Source organism: Scomber scombrus, chromosome 6 (assembly GCF_963691925.1).
Source record: "Scomber scombrus chromosome 6, fScoSco1.1, whole genome shotgun sequence".
Classification (NCBI taxonomy): Eukaryota; Metazoa; Chordata; class Actinopteri; order Scombriformes; family Scombridae; genus Scomber; species Scomber scombrus.
In genome coordinates this window covers 12,816,772-12,832,670 of record NC_084975.1, presented here as the reverse complement: position 1 = coordinate 12,832,670, position 15,899 = coordinate 12,816,772, and the positions used below count along the sequence as shown (strand labels likewise).

At 39.2% G+C, this 15,899-nt stretch overlaps 1 protein-coding gene across 5 annotated transcripts in view; it reads left to right on the top strand.

Annotated features, from left to right (window-relative positions):
• The window catches only part of trim44 (tripartite motif containing 44), a 47,102-nt gene that overhangs the window by 14,814 nt on the left and 16,389 nt on the right, over window positions 1-15,899 (top strand). For 4 of the 5 annotated variants that reach the window (XM_062421391.1, XM_062421389.1, XM_062421388.1 and 1 more), the window contains exon 5: window positions 5,659-5,681. In XM_062421391.1, the coding sequence (XP_062277375.1) occupies window positions 5,659-5,681 (23 nt within the window). Of the gene's footprint in view, window positions 1-5,658; window positions 5,682-5,756; window positions 6,427-15,899 lie in introns of those variants that run through there. The other variant, XM_062421393.1, reaches the window with a different exon arrangement.

Below are 15,899 nucleotides of genomic sequence, written 5' to 3'. Positions count from 1 at the left end.
CCAGAGGCCATTATTTTGAGTGAAGTTGAACACAATATTACATCACAAGGTCTGTTGACTGCACGTTGAAAGAAGTGATTGATTCATTTAAACTTTTAACACAGTGGTCTGGTGCTATAACTAAGGGCAGCCTTGTAAAAACAGGTGCTGTTGGTCTTGTCAATAAACAATTACAAACAATTGGCCAGCAAGCACAAAGGCAATGGCTGTGCCACCTGCTGCAAGGTCATTATGGTAAAATGAATATAGTAAACAGGTGCCACCGCACACAGCTTTCCAACTAAAGTAGAGACCGGTATATACATTACGTTCATGTAGAGAAATTGAATTTTCCTCTCATACTGATAGAGGTAGTATCAATAAATAAATCCTGAGTGTTGGCTGACGAAGCATAAGTGTAACTGTGTTTGTCCTCAGATTGGTACCTTATTCCCTCTCTTTCTACATATCAGCCCCTCAGTCACAGTTAGTTTCTCATGCCAAAGTGCTTTTCACACCAGTGTGCAGTTACAGTCTACAATTCATACATAACGTACTTGTACATTAACACAACCAAGCCATGTTAACACTTCACCCTCTCCCTCATCTCTCATTTAAAAAATGTAAAAGGAGGCTTGTACCGCTCTTAGGCCCCAAATTAAAACATCCCTTTGGTCTACTTGTCACTTGGTTTACTGAAGTCACCTCAGCACAGCCAGGCAAGGACTCTTGAGTGTTCCCTGGTGATGGTGTGCAGGGCTGGGGAGGCTGCAGTAATGGCTGTATCTGATGTGCAAATTGCTTTTCTAGCTTAAAAATGAATCCATGTTGGGCCAAGTTCATTAAGGGCCTAATTGAATGCTGATGGTTGCCCTGTTTGTTCTCGTCTGTTAGTTATTGCTGAGGTGAGTAATGTGCAGTGTTATTTGGAGATGTGCAGCCACAGGAGAGGGTTGTGTGGGTGTAGAGTGGCAACAATTCACTTATCCAAGCAAACATATATCTTATGTTGCTACAAACTATTCAAAGTGAGTCAGGTTTAGTTGTAAGGTATGTGTAAAACAGTGAGATTTGAGCTGAATCCATGGTCACCAAAACTATTATTGGAAGGAAGAGTAGCATCAAGTAAGTCACCAACTCTTGCAGTAATTTGTTTTGTGTGTAGCACCTCCCGGGTCCAGAGAAGAGCTGAATTATACATGAATTCTCCTGCCAACTCACTGCTCTATCACAGTGAATCTATCTGCCTTTTAGTGGTTGTATCTATCTACAGATGGTACATTGAGCTACAATCATTCACTTGCCTCTTTATGCAGTTCAGCTGAACTGCAGTAGTGTAGTCTGTATCTATGGCAACACAGCTGGAACTAAGAATTGTGTTTATAATTAATGAATCTACTGATAATTGTTCAGATTTTTTACTTAATTGTTAAATTGTCAGAAATGAGTATGAAATTGCCAGAGCTGACAGTGATATTTTGTCTTGCCACCAGTTAAAAAACATTTGAGCATTCACTGACTATGTATGAAAAGAAGGAAAGCAATCAAGACTCATTTTGAGAAGACTAATCGATTCGTCTTTTGTTTGAGCACCACAGCCAACTACCAACAATAGCTGCTGCAGTGCTAACAGTAGTCTATAGTCATGTAGGAAATGTATTGTGATGTGGTAAATTAGTGCTCAGGATATGAAAACCACGAATGAAATCATGATATAAGCCGATTTAACACAGCAAAAAACACAAATAGACTACACTGAACCAAAGCCATTTCCCCCATCAGCTTGGTTTGAGTGAAAATACATAATTGAATATCAAGTTCAAGTTCAATTTTATTATGATCCCAGAGGGCAGATGTTTGGCAGGCTGCGAGCAGCACAGCAAGAGACAGCACAAAGAACAATAAAACATTTAAAGAAGACATAATCAAACACACAGTAGGTTGTAGTCCAGGGTCAAGTAAAGTGCATTATAGTATGGTATTACTGTAGCGAGTGTCTTTAATAAGCTAATAGCTGATAGAACAAATGAGTACTTGTGTCTGTTTGTTTTATCGGTACCTTGAAACTGGTACCTGAGGGGAGAGTTTGGAACTGTGATTTGACCCGTTTTGCTGTTTTGGCATTTATTTCTCATCCTGCAAAGCAAAAAATCTAATCCTGTTTGCCAGAGAGCTACAGTTACAGCCTCCAGCACTTTTGGAAGTAAAGCCTTGATTCCAACTTTTTTAAAAGAGAGACTAGCAGCTTTGGAGCCAAGTCAGAAAAGTGATTGCTGCTTTGTAAGCATAGCGAGCTCACATACTGCAGCCATGTAACAGCAAGCCTGTGCAATGTAACGACTGAAATATACAATATTTCTCACGTGCTTATAATCCATCCAGAGTAAAAAAAACAAAACAACAAAAAACACACAATTGAGGTGAGTCTTCCTGCTTAAGGTCAAATATATATATATATTTTTTTATGCAGGCACAGGTGGACACACATACACACACGAGAAAAAAGAAGGTTAGGAAGGAAGAAAAAGGTATTCTGAAAATTGACCAATCAGTGGAAGCCAGAGGCAGAATATTTTAATAGATTTTGTCTCAGCTCAGCACATTTATTACCAACATTTTTAGTCTCCACATTTTCATTAAAAAAGTGCCGGTAGGTGCTGACTTGTACAGCCACATATTGTGTTTACTTAAACATTCAATGATGACTGTACAGTTATTAAAAAACACTGATATGGCACCAGGCCAAACTAGCAAAAGCACAAAAATGTGTCATCCAAAAATTCATGCAAATTCAGAGTAAGAATATCTACACCAAGTAACATAAACCATGAAACTTCTCTTATCACAGATGCATGGATCACATCCACTGTATATTCTTGTGAAACTCATGTGTTGCTTCAGTTATGGTAGGACACATTTTCACATGTGTGACAGAAGAGGTTTCTTTAGTCTGTAATTATGTTTAGAAAAAGCATAGGTGCAGGCTCATTGTTGTTTAAGCTATAAGTGACATCTTGCATGAAAACAAAGCAAAGATGCCTCATTAGCCAGGCATCGGGAGTCTGACCCTACCCTGACTCAGTTGTGACCCAGGTCATAATGAACTGCTCAGAGACTGATTTGCATCAACACATCCCAATAACTATACCCTCAAATAAGCTTGGTGTCGACACCGTTTTTTTTCCCCATGTAGTGTATTTTTTCATTCAGTTCTGCATCCCGTACAGCACATCATCATCTGTTACAAAGTAGTGAGCACTCATCTTATTCACTGTAAGGTGAATTATGATGAAGAGTAAGGCTTTTGTACACCACACACTGAGTAAACACTCTGTTTTTACTCATTTTATTAACTGAACTAATTAAGTGTCAAATGAGACATTAATCTTTATTTTATTGATTTATATTTAATCAGGATCAGGAAAGTATATAATATTAAAAACATATTTAACATCAGGTTCTTTGTAGGGTGAGTTAACAGTACATTTTTGAAATAAAACTCAGCTCTCATTTGAAAAGTTGAGGAAGAGATCATTTTATGAAGGGTTAAGGTTAAGGTTAGGGTTAGTTTTTTTTAAATTATGAGCTAAAGTGATGCAACCTAGCCTCAGGCTGCATCACTTTGGTTGTCTGTAGCTGTGAGTTGTTATTGAACTGCCTAAGGCCATGTGAGTAATATAGGAAATATCTGGAATTATTCAGCCCTGAAGGTATGTTCATTTTTTTTGTATACCATTGTAATGGTAACTGTGGCAATAACAATGGGAACAAAGCTCTGTAGCAGTCAGCTTCTTTTTAACAGCATACTTCAGTCGGTCTTGTGGGCAGTGAAAGTGAAAAAAACAAAAACAAACAAGACTAAATTAGACTAAATGAAAACAAAGCACACAACTGGGACCATAACAACATTACATTTTCAATGTCATAATACAAAAAAAATTCACAGAAAATAACAAAGAAATACAGAATGCATTACTAATGCAACACTTGGCTCCATCTTATCACCACTAATGACTAATAATATTAGTATAGTCATCAGGGCATCACAGACAGAACCTGTTAATGTGATAAGTTCACTGTCAATTATGGTCTCTTCAGGGGAATTGTTGATTTTAACAAAAAGATGAAAAAACCCTTTTATAACACTTTTGTTTGCAAATGTTTTGTTCTAAGATGTAGTAGTTACTTCTGAATAATTTGTAAGTCTTGATTAATGACAACACATTTATAGTCCATTTATTAAAGGGGGTAGACTAAAAAGTATCTATTAAGAATAGTTTTATCCAGCAGCAACAGTGGATTTACAATTTTAATTGAAATCCGACTTTGACTGGGGAGTTTTTATATCTATCTATCTATCTATCTATCTATCTATCTATCTATCTATCTATCTGTCTATCTGTCTATCTGTCTATCTATCTATCTATCTATCTATCTATCTATCTATCTATCTATCTATCTATCTATCTGTCTATCTGTCTATCTGTCTATCTATCTATCTATCTATCTATCTATCTATCTATCTATCTATCTATCTATCTATCTATCTATCTATTTCTTCTTCCCTTTGGGTGTTGTAAAACATGCCAGTCAGTCAACTAACCAAGAATTGGAGAAACAGAAATAAGGCAGCCTTATAGCAACCAATCAAGAGCTTCTATTGTGAATATCAGTTTTGAACCCCGATTTCACAAATTGACTTTTGAGTCTGTTGAAGTGTTTGACAAGTAAAACCAAGAAAAATCTCACTCAGTTCAAATATTTGAAATCTCAGTATTTGTCCAAATCATGAGCTACTCAAATTTAGAGCCAAATCTTAGTGAGGCAGACAGCCAGTCACTGCTCCACAGCCTCCACTCAACAGCTCTCCTCTCTTCTGCTGTGCTGCCAAGGAGACACTGCCTTCGATACGCTGTTACTTACACAGTGTCAAAATCCCTTTCTGGCGTGGCCATTTTAGTGCTGGTAGTCAAGGTCCAGTGCTACAGTACAATCAATGCTGGGCAGAATATTATAAGGTAACATAAAAAAGCCATCTTGTGCTCAAGGTCCTCTTGACTGAAAATAAACCAACTGAGATCAACAATGGTGTGCCAAGAAGTTTGACTGTACATGACGGCAACCTTAAGTGTGCTGCATACAAACTCTGGCTGTGTGTTTGGCATGCTAAATACTGAATATACAGATCTACAGTATGTGTGAATTTGAATTTTATAGGTAAGCCTTGTGAAATAATGCCTTTATCCTCCAGGAATTGACAGAATTTGAAATGTGACTCGATATTGCATATTGCATTTAGCTGCAAATGAATACTGCTGTTGCTTGCAGTGTTTCTGTCACATACTGGCAGTCAACAAATCATTTTGACTTTGAAAAATCTTTTAAGCCCCAGTTAAAAAGAAACAGAAAAGTCTGCATGTGAATAATGTTTGCAGCTCGCTCGGTGCTTTGTTCCAGACTGTACCTTTTAAAAGCTCATGAATATACATGAGCACAACTGGTGGATGAAAGAGAAAATTAATTGGTCAGATTTAGAGCCACACCAGCTGTGGACCAACTTGATGTAAATTATGTTGTTTACCTTTTATTTGTTATTTCCAACACCTGTGCTAAGATTTTAAATGTTTTATTCTTTCTCTCTCTCTTTTTCTCTCTCTCTTTCTTTCTCATTGTTTTCAGCACGACATTGAGGCCAGGCCAAGGTAAGACTGCCAGTGTGATTCATGTTCACCTTTTTATAGCGCTGACTAAGGACCCTTCAAACTCTTTTCATTCAGGTCCTTCTGCCATCAACTAGCATGAGACTGTCGAGGATTCATCTTGCATAATAACACACAAGTCTTGGTCCCTGTTACACTCCCACCTTTCATTGACTCTCTCAAACAACTCACATACTTACTACAGAGATGGGGACACCTATGCACATCAACCCTCCCAGTGCCTCAAAACCTATCCGGTCACATGCGAGTCACGTTGGTTCTCCAGCAAGGCAATTAGTAGCTCTTATCTGTGTGCGCCCACTGGAATCTGAAGAGGTGACAATCTGCCTGGTCCAATAAGAGGACCCTGTACAATGGCTGACAGGCCAGAGCTGTGTGTGTGTGTGCACGTTTTTATGCCCACATACTCTATATGCGCACCCTTGTGTCAAGGCAAGCTGTTGTGTGATTAGTGGAGTCAAGTCTCGCCTTCTGATACAGCATAGTATTTACATTTGTTCTATCTCCAAACTGATTATGTGTGCCTTCAGGCGTGTGTGAGGGAGAGTTAGAAACTGGTCCGGACAGATGCAGCCATATTATTTTCCAGCTGCTATTACAGTTTGTTTTGCCTAGAGTAACATCTTTCACCTTTATCTCTGTCTGTGTCAGACAATCTGAAATGGGTAGTCCTCCCCCAGTGTCACTTGTTGATCTGTTGACTCGAAAACCTCTCTGCGTCTTTCACCCGGAGAAGGAGCGCTCACCTGCTGTGCCTATACCTCCCCTGCTGGCTGTCTCTCTGGGCCTTCATCTCAAAGTACTGCTTTCCTCTACAGACACACATACACAGACTCAGACACCTTCATCAAATTCCAGTACATCTGTCCTTAGAGAAAAACCTTATTTTCTTTGAGATTTGATTTCAAATGAAGGCAGAATACCAAAATAGTCCTGTGTGCCACAAAAAGTACACTTTTGATTGACAACACGCTCGCTCTGCTTGTGCTTTCGAAGTCTAAGAAACAGAAATTGAATTTTTAATTTCACTTTGTACTTTTGACATTATGGCGCTGCCTGCTTCTGGGAAATGTACTGTATTTTCTCTCTGTAGTGTAATGTGCAAAGAAAGTCATGAGCACAGCGCCAACATGTAATATGTTATTGATTGGTCAGCCAGTTTTATGACCTGTAAGCTCTGGAGCAGATGGCAGTAAGCTTGGACCCAAGGGTGAGATGGAACTAATAGTTTGCCCTTGGTCAAGGTTAACCTTTACATCTCTACACACACACACACACACACACACACACACACACACACACACACACACACACACACACACACACACACACACACACACACACACACACACACATAGACACATACTCACGTTGATACAATTACTCTCAAACGTCTCCCATATTGCCCTAAAATGCAATGGGTGCAGAATCTTTTTTTTTGGTTAGCTGAAAATGCCTCACATTTCAGAAAGGAATACTCAGGGGAGGGAAGGTTTGGAAAGCTTCATGTGTGAGTTTGAAGGTAAAACAAAAGGTTGAACAGGAGAAAAAGGGATGACATGAAACTAGGGGAGGAAGAAAGAATGAACAGAAGGGGGAGATTCTGCAGGATCGAGCATGGAGTGGATGTTTAGGGTTATGTGCAATGGGATCCAGACAGCAAATTGATTATAGAGCAGAAACACTAATCCGCTGTCTGAGCCCCATATCGCTGCCGTAGACGGAACATCCCCACAGGACCGCAATCCTGCACCCACACGCATCTTTCCTGGACCCCCTCTTCACCTCACCACCCCCCACCTTATTACGTCTCCCCAGGCCTCTTAACATAGGTTCTCCATGCCTCCCAATATTTGTCCTCCTCTGAATATAAATCTTCCTTTACTCTCCTCAGCCCAACCACCTCTAAGCACTGCTGCCTCTAATGGGATGCATTTCACTTTCATTCCCCTGCTTTAAGCGCCACACCTCCCTTGCAGCCCCTGTCTCTGACTTTGCACATATGGTTATGCATGTGGTTGGCTTTTGTGTAAGTGTACAGTATTTGTAGTATGTGTATGTGTTCATCTGCATGTACAGTATGAACGCTCCTAATAGGCAAATCAGAATATTAATCATCTGAATCTAATCTAGCTGTTGCAACATCTTTGCACTTTCTATTGTACATGCATATAATAATGTGCCTAAATGCGTGAACTTTTTAGATATGTTAGTATCTTACGGCATATTATGACACGTAGTGTGCCTGCTATGAACATTGAATTTAAAGGTAAATAATTAAATGTCTAAATTAAATTTTAAATTACAATAATGATATTCTGTTTCTCTTTCTTACCATGAGCACATGCATACGTACTTTACCTTTCTCAAATCACTGACACACCATTCATTTGTTTCACATTTTGCAGTCTACACACACATCAGCACAAAGGAAGGATGGGGGAAAGGGACTTATTGCTGCAGTAATGCTTTCAATCCAGAAAGCCACTTCATGTTCTCTCCCGAGATACTGTGCATAAGAGGGAAACAGATGCAAAGATTTTGAGACAGTCAATAAGAGGAAAAGTACTCTAAGGATTCCACTCTCTAGACCTACATTTGCTGTTCTTTTGGGACTGGAAATGTATTTTTAGTAGAAGGTTTTTTTTTGTTTTTTTTGGTTTTTATGACTGAAAACTTTCAGATTGGAAGCTTTGACTGTCTAGCCTCTAAGAGGGAGTCATTGGAGCATCCTAGGATTTTAATGATAGGAGTATCAATCATTAATGGTTCACAGTATGCCATCACTCCCTGACTTGCAAAGGCAGCCAGTACAGAGCACCTCAGATTGTTTTCTTAGCGACATATTCCAAAAAACATCAGAAACTAATAGCAATTCTCCCCTGTCAAACAGCAATAGCAAGCCAGCACATGGAAATTTGCAATCACCCTATGTGGCAAAGTCCAATTTGCCAACAAGGAAGTGACAATGTGGCTAATATATCAACCCTGTCACAGAGAAATTATGTTTATAAATGGCAAATATGTTTTGGAGGCAATGTGCATACATTTTCTATTTACATAATGAGGAATAAGGATTTTTGTCAGATTCTGTCTGACAGAAGCTCATTCATTTTGCAACATTGTATGGCTGCTTGTACGTTTACCACACAACATCATATGTTTAGTTGTTAAATGTGGCTAATGTATCAGCCAAGATAGCTGGTTTGCTATATATTGATAAAAAATATTTAACTTTTACCATGTCGAAATATTAGCATTATGGAGAATTGGAGCCGTAGCAATTTGTCATGGGAACCTACTTTTATACCATAGCCCTAAACACAGGGGTTGTAATGAATGCATGGTATTGGTGGAATAGTCAGAAAATCAAAACCCGAGTGTTTTGGCTTTTTCTCTACCACTAGTAGGGGTGTTTAAATTCTTAATAAAAGTGCAGTTAAATAGTCAAGATTGACGTAGCCTCATATCCACCAATAAAAGCAGGAGAGGAAATTCTAAGTATTTTTGGAAACAGTGTCATCTTAAAGTTTTCTCTCTCTGGGAGGCAACTCGTTTTCTTTGCCTCCGACAATGAGCCTTCCCTTGTGCTTTCATATCCTGTCATTCTGACCGCATAAAGGATAGCAGTGAAGATGAGAGCCCTTAAAGAAGAGACATTTCAAAATAGAAAAAACTCCAACACTTGTTAGTTGTCATAGTTTAGCTGGGTCATGATATGACTTTATTTTCTATTGCAGATTTGAAAGGAAATGCACAAACACTTGCATCTAAGAGTAACAACTGACTTGAAGCAACTTTCTCCATCTGCTTTTCTTGCATCCATAAGCACACTGTGTCATCTTCACCTTTTGGAAAGCTATACTGAGAAGTATAGATTGTTATGTATACAGTGGTTTAGAAAGCTCTTTATAGCAGGCAATTCATACATTCCTTTGAAAACCTGCATGATATTTATTTTATTTGCAGCTACAAATTATTAAAACAGAAAAGGGATGAAATAAGAAATATATATGTTTGTAAAACCCCAGAGCTTACTGTCTAAAAACATGTCACCCAGAAGGAAGAAAAAGAAAGTGAATGATGGGTATAGAGTAGAATGATTGAAAAACTGCAAAATTCATACACATAACAGAAATGGGCAAAAGCAAGTATGATGCAAGGAAAGTGAAATCATCAGGTGACAGTAACTGTTTCTGGTTCTCTAAACAAATAACAAAAACACCATCAAATTCAGTAACTTCATCTGATGTGTTTTTGTCTTCAAGCTCAGAATCAGTTTAAACCGCTTAATGATCGGTAAATCTTTAAGAGGGGAAAAATAATCCATCTGAACCCAGAAAAGTTAAAGCTATGCGACATGTGGCAAATTTGCCTGGCAAGAGCGATGACGGCCTTCCGAGCATATAAATCACACGGTGTAATCACACTAAAATGGTAAAACCCGCTGGGGAGTGTAGCACTTCTAATTAAAATGCGAGGTCCCCCCATTCATTGCTCCAATCACTCACATCTCCACCGTATCTCAGGAGCTCCTGTCCTCTGTTTCGTTCATTTTATCACATATGCATGGCCCAGAACACACACACAGAGCTGGAAGCAGGATCTCTCTTTATTTCCTTCCCTTTTGACTTTTACAGTTTTTCTGTAACATGCACACACATACTGAAGGTTTACAATAGTAATTTATACCTGTGCGTGATGTGCTGTCTGCTTTCTTCACACTTAACACAACACAGTAATGATGTAGTGTTAATCAAATGTAACCACAATTGATCAGTTTATATTTATACATGCACATATGTTATTGTTAGTTCATTCAATTGGAACTTACTGTCAAAGAGTGCATCCCTGTCAGTTTTACCACCATAGTTTTGGTGAGTGTGAGAATGGTTCTCTGGTGGCTTCACACTAACACTGTACTGCTTAATTGAAAAGGAAATACATTTTTCTATGTTAACATTGTACTCTCAAGCTGCATCTCACATCGTTTCCTGATCCTCCAATTTCAAAATTTGTAATGTTCCACATCCAATAATCTGCCACTGTGATCTAACTGTATAAATGGGGGATTACACCACAATAATCTCAATACTGGAGATGGGAACCGACACTCAAATATCATGTCTCACAAATTGTCGTCTTTCTCTGTCTTTGTGACCCAACAGGTTTTGCTGCTCATAAGTTCTGGTCCCTATTTGTAGTGTTAAATTTGCTTATCGTTATTGTGCATCTGATCTGGATTTAGTGTTGTGCACACTTGTCGTGGGCGTCATGTACCCGTATATCCTCAATTCTGAATTTTTCCAAAACCCTTCTTGTAATCTGCCATTATTGTGTGCTCACTGACAGAGGAGGCAATTGCCAAATTGTCCACGATGTTGCACTGAGTGAAGGCTTTAGACTGCCCTCGATCATGGTCTACATTCACATGAACTCACAAACCAATGAAGAGCGGCCTGACAGGGAAGTGAAGTGCGTACTCTGGGACACAGCTTATCAGTCTGTCTGAGCTGCCTGCCCTTCACTGGGTCAAATAGATGGGCTGAGTGAAGCAGAGAGGTGTCAGGGGAGCGTGGCCAGAGGACACAGGACAGAGCTGAGAGAGGGAGCTGCATTTCCTCTAATGAAAAATTTACATCGACTGCTACAAAAAGAGCCACTACAGGCCCTCTTGCCCTTATGCCACTGTGTTTGTGTGCATGTGTGTGTGTGTTTGTGTCAACATGCCCTCATTTAATAATTTAAAATGTTTCAGCTGGATTCATCTGTATCTGTTTTCCTGTGCGTATGTGAGGCTCGGCTGCTTGTTACAACAACATTAATTCTCTCTCTCTCTCTTTCTCTCTCTCTCTCTCTCTCTCTCTCTCTCTCTCTCTCTCTCTCTCTCTCTCTCTCTCTCTCTCTCTCTCTCTCTCTCTCTCTCTCTCTCTCTCTCTCTCCCTCCCTCCCTCCCTCCCTCCCTCCCTCCCTCTGTCTTTTCCTCTCTTTCCCTCTCTCTCTGCATCATCTCTGTGTCTGTGTTCTTGTTTCTTCTCTCTCTTGGCCATCACCATTCCACAGGGGTGGATCTGAGGTCCCCAATGAATTCAAAGCACATATAAACCCAACTGACAAATAGAGAGACATGCATTTAGATGATAAGAGACTATAAGTATGCATAATTCATTCCACATGCACAGTGTTCCTTCAGTTTTTTAAGATGTCATTCATTCCTGTTTGGTGTGTGTGTGGATGTGTGTGTGTATATGTGTGTGTGTGTACACATTTTTACCTCATTGGGACCTTTTCTGGTGTAAACAACAGCCATGCCGGAACCAGTAGTCCTCATGGAAACCAAAGCCTGACCCTAATGAGGCAACAATAATTTATGCATTTATTGGTTATGGTTAATGTCAGGGTTAGGGTTAGGCAGTTCAAAATGAACAGAAGTCTTAACAACTATAGCTGGCCAAACTCTGTGTGTGTCCACATGTATGTGTGTCTCATAGATATTGTCAGCAGTAACATAACTCACATCAAATACAGTTTTCAGAGGAGTGTGTGCAGAAGTGTTAGAGGGAGAAAATAAGTAGAAAAAAGATGTTGTGTGTGCTTTTGTAAGCTTTGGCATTTGTGATGACTAATGGCAGTTTTGTTTTTCTTGAAACTTTTCCTGAATACAAATTTTCCTACAAAAAACCCTCCTCAGATTTAGAGTTGGAGTTGCTTTTTCACTGTCCATTTATTTTAATTTTTCATGTGGTAGCCTTCAGAATCCTTCCGAGCCTTCCAATGCAATAGGAAGGTTCAAAGAGCAAGTTGGGGTATAGAGACTGTCTAATTGAATACCTGTTAAAATGGAGAGTATTAATCATGACTGTATACCCCCTGTCAAAATGCAAAAGAGACCAGACAGGTATGAATGTATTTTTGTAAAACGGACATGACAGGTATAAATGTATTTTCAAAAGGGAACTGCTTTTGATATTGGATTTGACTGCAGTGGGGATTGCCACCTGATACGTTTGATATACTCCAGGATTTTGATTCTCACCACAGTTATAGTGGCACTGCTGCTGAATTCTGTAGTATTTTGGTTCCTATAGGCTTGGGCCAGGGACACAGTGTGTAGAGCTTTTGACCAGAGCTTTAGGAGTGCTTCTTGTATTGATCTGCCTTGTGGATAGATAGGAGAGCTGTGCCGAGTGTTTTTCTTTGTGATCCCAGGGAGCAAAGAGTCTGTGTTAAGTGTCTGCGATGCAGCCGAGGCTATAGTGCAGCAGAATTGGGTTATTGCCGTGTTTGTATTGATGCAATGAGCCCATAGTGGCCATGAATAATGGATTGTTAATCCATGTGTGTAAAATACATCTCTCTCCCACATACCTTTTTCTTGCCTTTTCCCTGGCTCGCGCACACATGTGTGTTTTTAGAAAGGTGTGTTTGTACTTACACTGGTTTTATATTGTGTGCACGCTCATGCGTTACGTGTGCTGAAGTCCTTTTCCTCAGAGATCAGTGTCAGCACAGTCACTTTATATCTCAAGAAGAGGAATGATTGTCAGTTTTGTTCTGCTGACATTGAAAAGCCGGTAAGAAAGACGGATTTAACAATTTAACAAGGAGCACCACAGGACTCTTTAAATATTCATATTTGTTGAACTTCGCCTTAAAGTATGAAAAAAGGCTAAATTTAACACAAAGTAGTGGGATTGAGAACCTTTTGCAATTCATATTTCACACATCAGGCTGATGTTCTTATCCGGAGGGACAAGTTAAAATAGAAGACACTTGTCTGTTAACATTATTCTAAGCAGCCTAGTAATACAGACATACAAGGAACAAAGTGGTGCTTGGAAAGAAAATGATAAAGACAAATGATAAAGGCAAAGTATTGTAGTGGTGCATGTAAGAAGACTAAAGTCAAGCACAGGTTTGGTGTATCTAGACTGAGGGGAGATGTGCATAAGGTGTTGCCTGTAGAGATGTATTTCCACTCCAACAAGGAAGATGTGGGATGACTGCTGAAGAGGAAGGGAGAAAAAAGGGGGAGGGGCAGGGGTGGAAAGGGGGAAAGTACAGTAAGCTTTCTGGGCAGGCTGGTAATACAGAAGGGAAAGGCATAAAAAATGAAAAAGAGCAAGGCAAATAATATTTCAGAAGGCTATAGTGCACAAGACAGCAACAATAGGTTAGTCTCTGACAGCAGACTTCACCAAGCTTCTTGGTATGAGCATTTTATCTCTTGTAGTGGTCCATATTTTGTTATATCTGCTTCAACAAATACCCTTCCTGATAACCTTGTGCTGTTGAACATCATACTGTGTCCCTTAGACTGAGATACCATACTTTTTTTTCTCTTTTTTTTCAGTAGTGCCGTTCCTTTACTGTCTCTGTGACTGTAAATTGAGGCAGAACACGTCAGATTTATGTCACATCGTAAAACGTGTTGATGTGTTATTATCTACTTTATTATTTATGAATACAGAGCAGCCTTTCTATGTGCTGCACTCTTTTCTTCCAGCCTGTCTTGTTAATTCTTACTCTGTGCACCTACTCATTAAGTTACCCACCCAGACTTCTCTAGCTGTCCCATCTAATAATCACATTGTTGTGGAATCTTCAGTGGCTTGTGTGTTTTGTCAAGAGGGATGGCTGTGAGGAAGTAGTATGAGAAATAAAAAATAAATCCAAATGTGTTAATTACAGCTCACTTTCTCCCCCTGAAAACAGATATTTCTCTGCGGAGTGCATGCCTGCTATTGTGTGTTTGGCATGAGTGTGTATTTGTAGTCTCAGGCAATTATTTGAAAAGAAGAAAGCGACGCGACAAGAAGAAGTGAGAGAAAAGTGATTGAGGAAGTGCAGTGAGGAAGAAAGTTGGCAGACAGCAGGAGCTCCGACAGTGCAGATGTTGCGATATTTCATCACCATAGCAAAACAGCCCTGCTGCAGCGGAGTTAAAATGACCGTCTGCTTCCAATTCTTATAGATTGAGTAACATTTTAAAGTCAGTCAAACACAATGCAATATTGGCTTTTTAGCCATCTGATTTTAAAACACCATTTATGTTGTATAATGTTGCAACATGATTGTAAAATAAGAGTAAATGCACGTCAATCAGCAATAAAAATCAATGTACATTCTAAGACTATGTCAATGTATGGTTGAAGAGATGTTTCTTACAGAAATTGAACAACAGGTACAACTCACTTTTTGCGATGGGAAGGTGACTGGAATACCTGGGTTTGACACCTTAGAGCTGATTGCACAACAAAATAAGCGCACAATAAGACAAACACACACTTTTTTCCTGAAAATATATAATTTATTTACCAAATCAAAAATGACTGTGGCAACTATTGATATTTGATATTAACTATCTGAGACATTTCACTCAAAACCACAAATGTCAACTTCATGGTGGCACTGGATGAAGCACAGGAGCTTACTATAATCATTATGATACATCGTAAATCACCATAAATGAGAAAGATTCATCCTCTGTGCTTGATGGTCATCCGGCAATCCATCCAATAGTTAACATATTTCACCATAAACCAAAAATGTCAACCTCATGATGGTGCTACAGGAAACGTTATGAGATCAATTAAGTCAGTTGGATTCATGCCTAGGTATCATGATTGTCTAAAAGAAAACATTTATGACAGTCCATCCAATATTTGTTGAAATATTTCAGCCTGGACCAAAGTGGTGGAATGACCAACATACAGACATTGTCATTAGCCTGGCTAAAAATAGTTATGACATTAGCAGGGATGGTGATTTTCCAATTGAGGCAGCTATATTCTTATTTGAACTGTCTATACAGTCGCTGCATTTTTAAGTAATTTTGAACATCTCCCCTGATCTGAACGTTTAACAGCTGGACTGTAATGTCAATCTTGTTAGCTCAAATCATCACCTTGGGAAACTGCCAGTTGCTAAATGGTCTGCTGGCTGAAGACAATCTACTGGCTCTTGTAAGTTTTGTCTGCATCAGAGAATAACATTATTTGCCCTGGTTGTGAGGCTGACATAACATACAGAACCTGGACAAGGCAATTAGAGTTTCCTTCTCTCCTGTCTTGTTTCATGTAAGGGAATAATACCCATTTACAAACAGAGAAAATAAGTTCTTTGGAAGCTCTTTGCATATTTTCTCTCTCCATTTCCTCAGTCTTTCTCTCACATACACACTCTTCCTCTCTCAGTGTT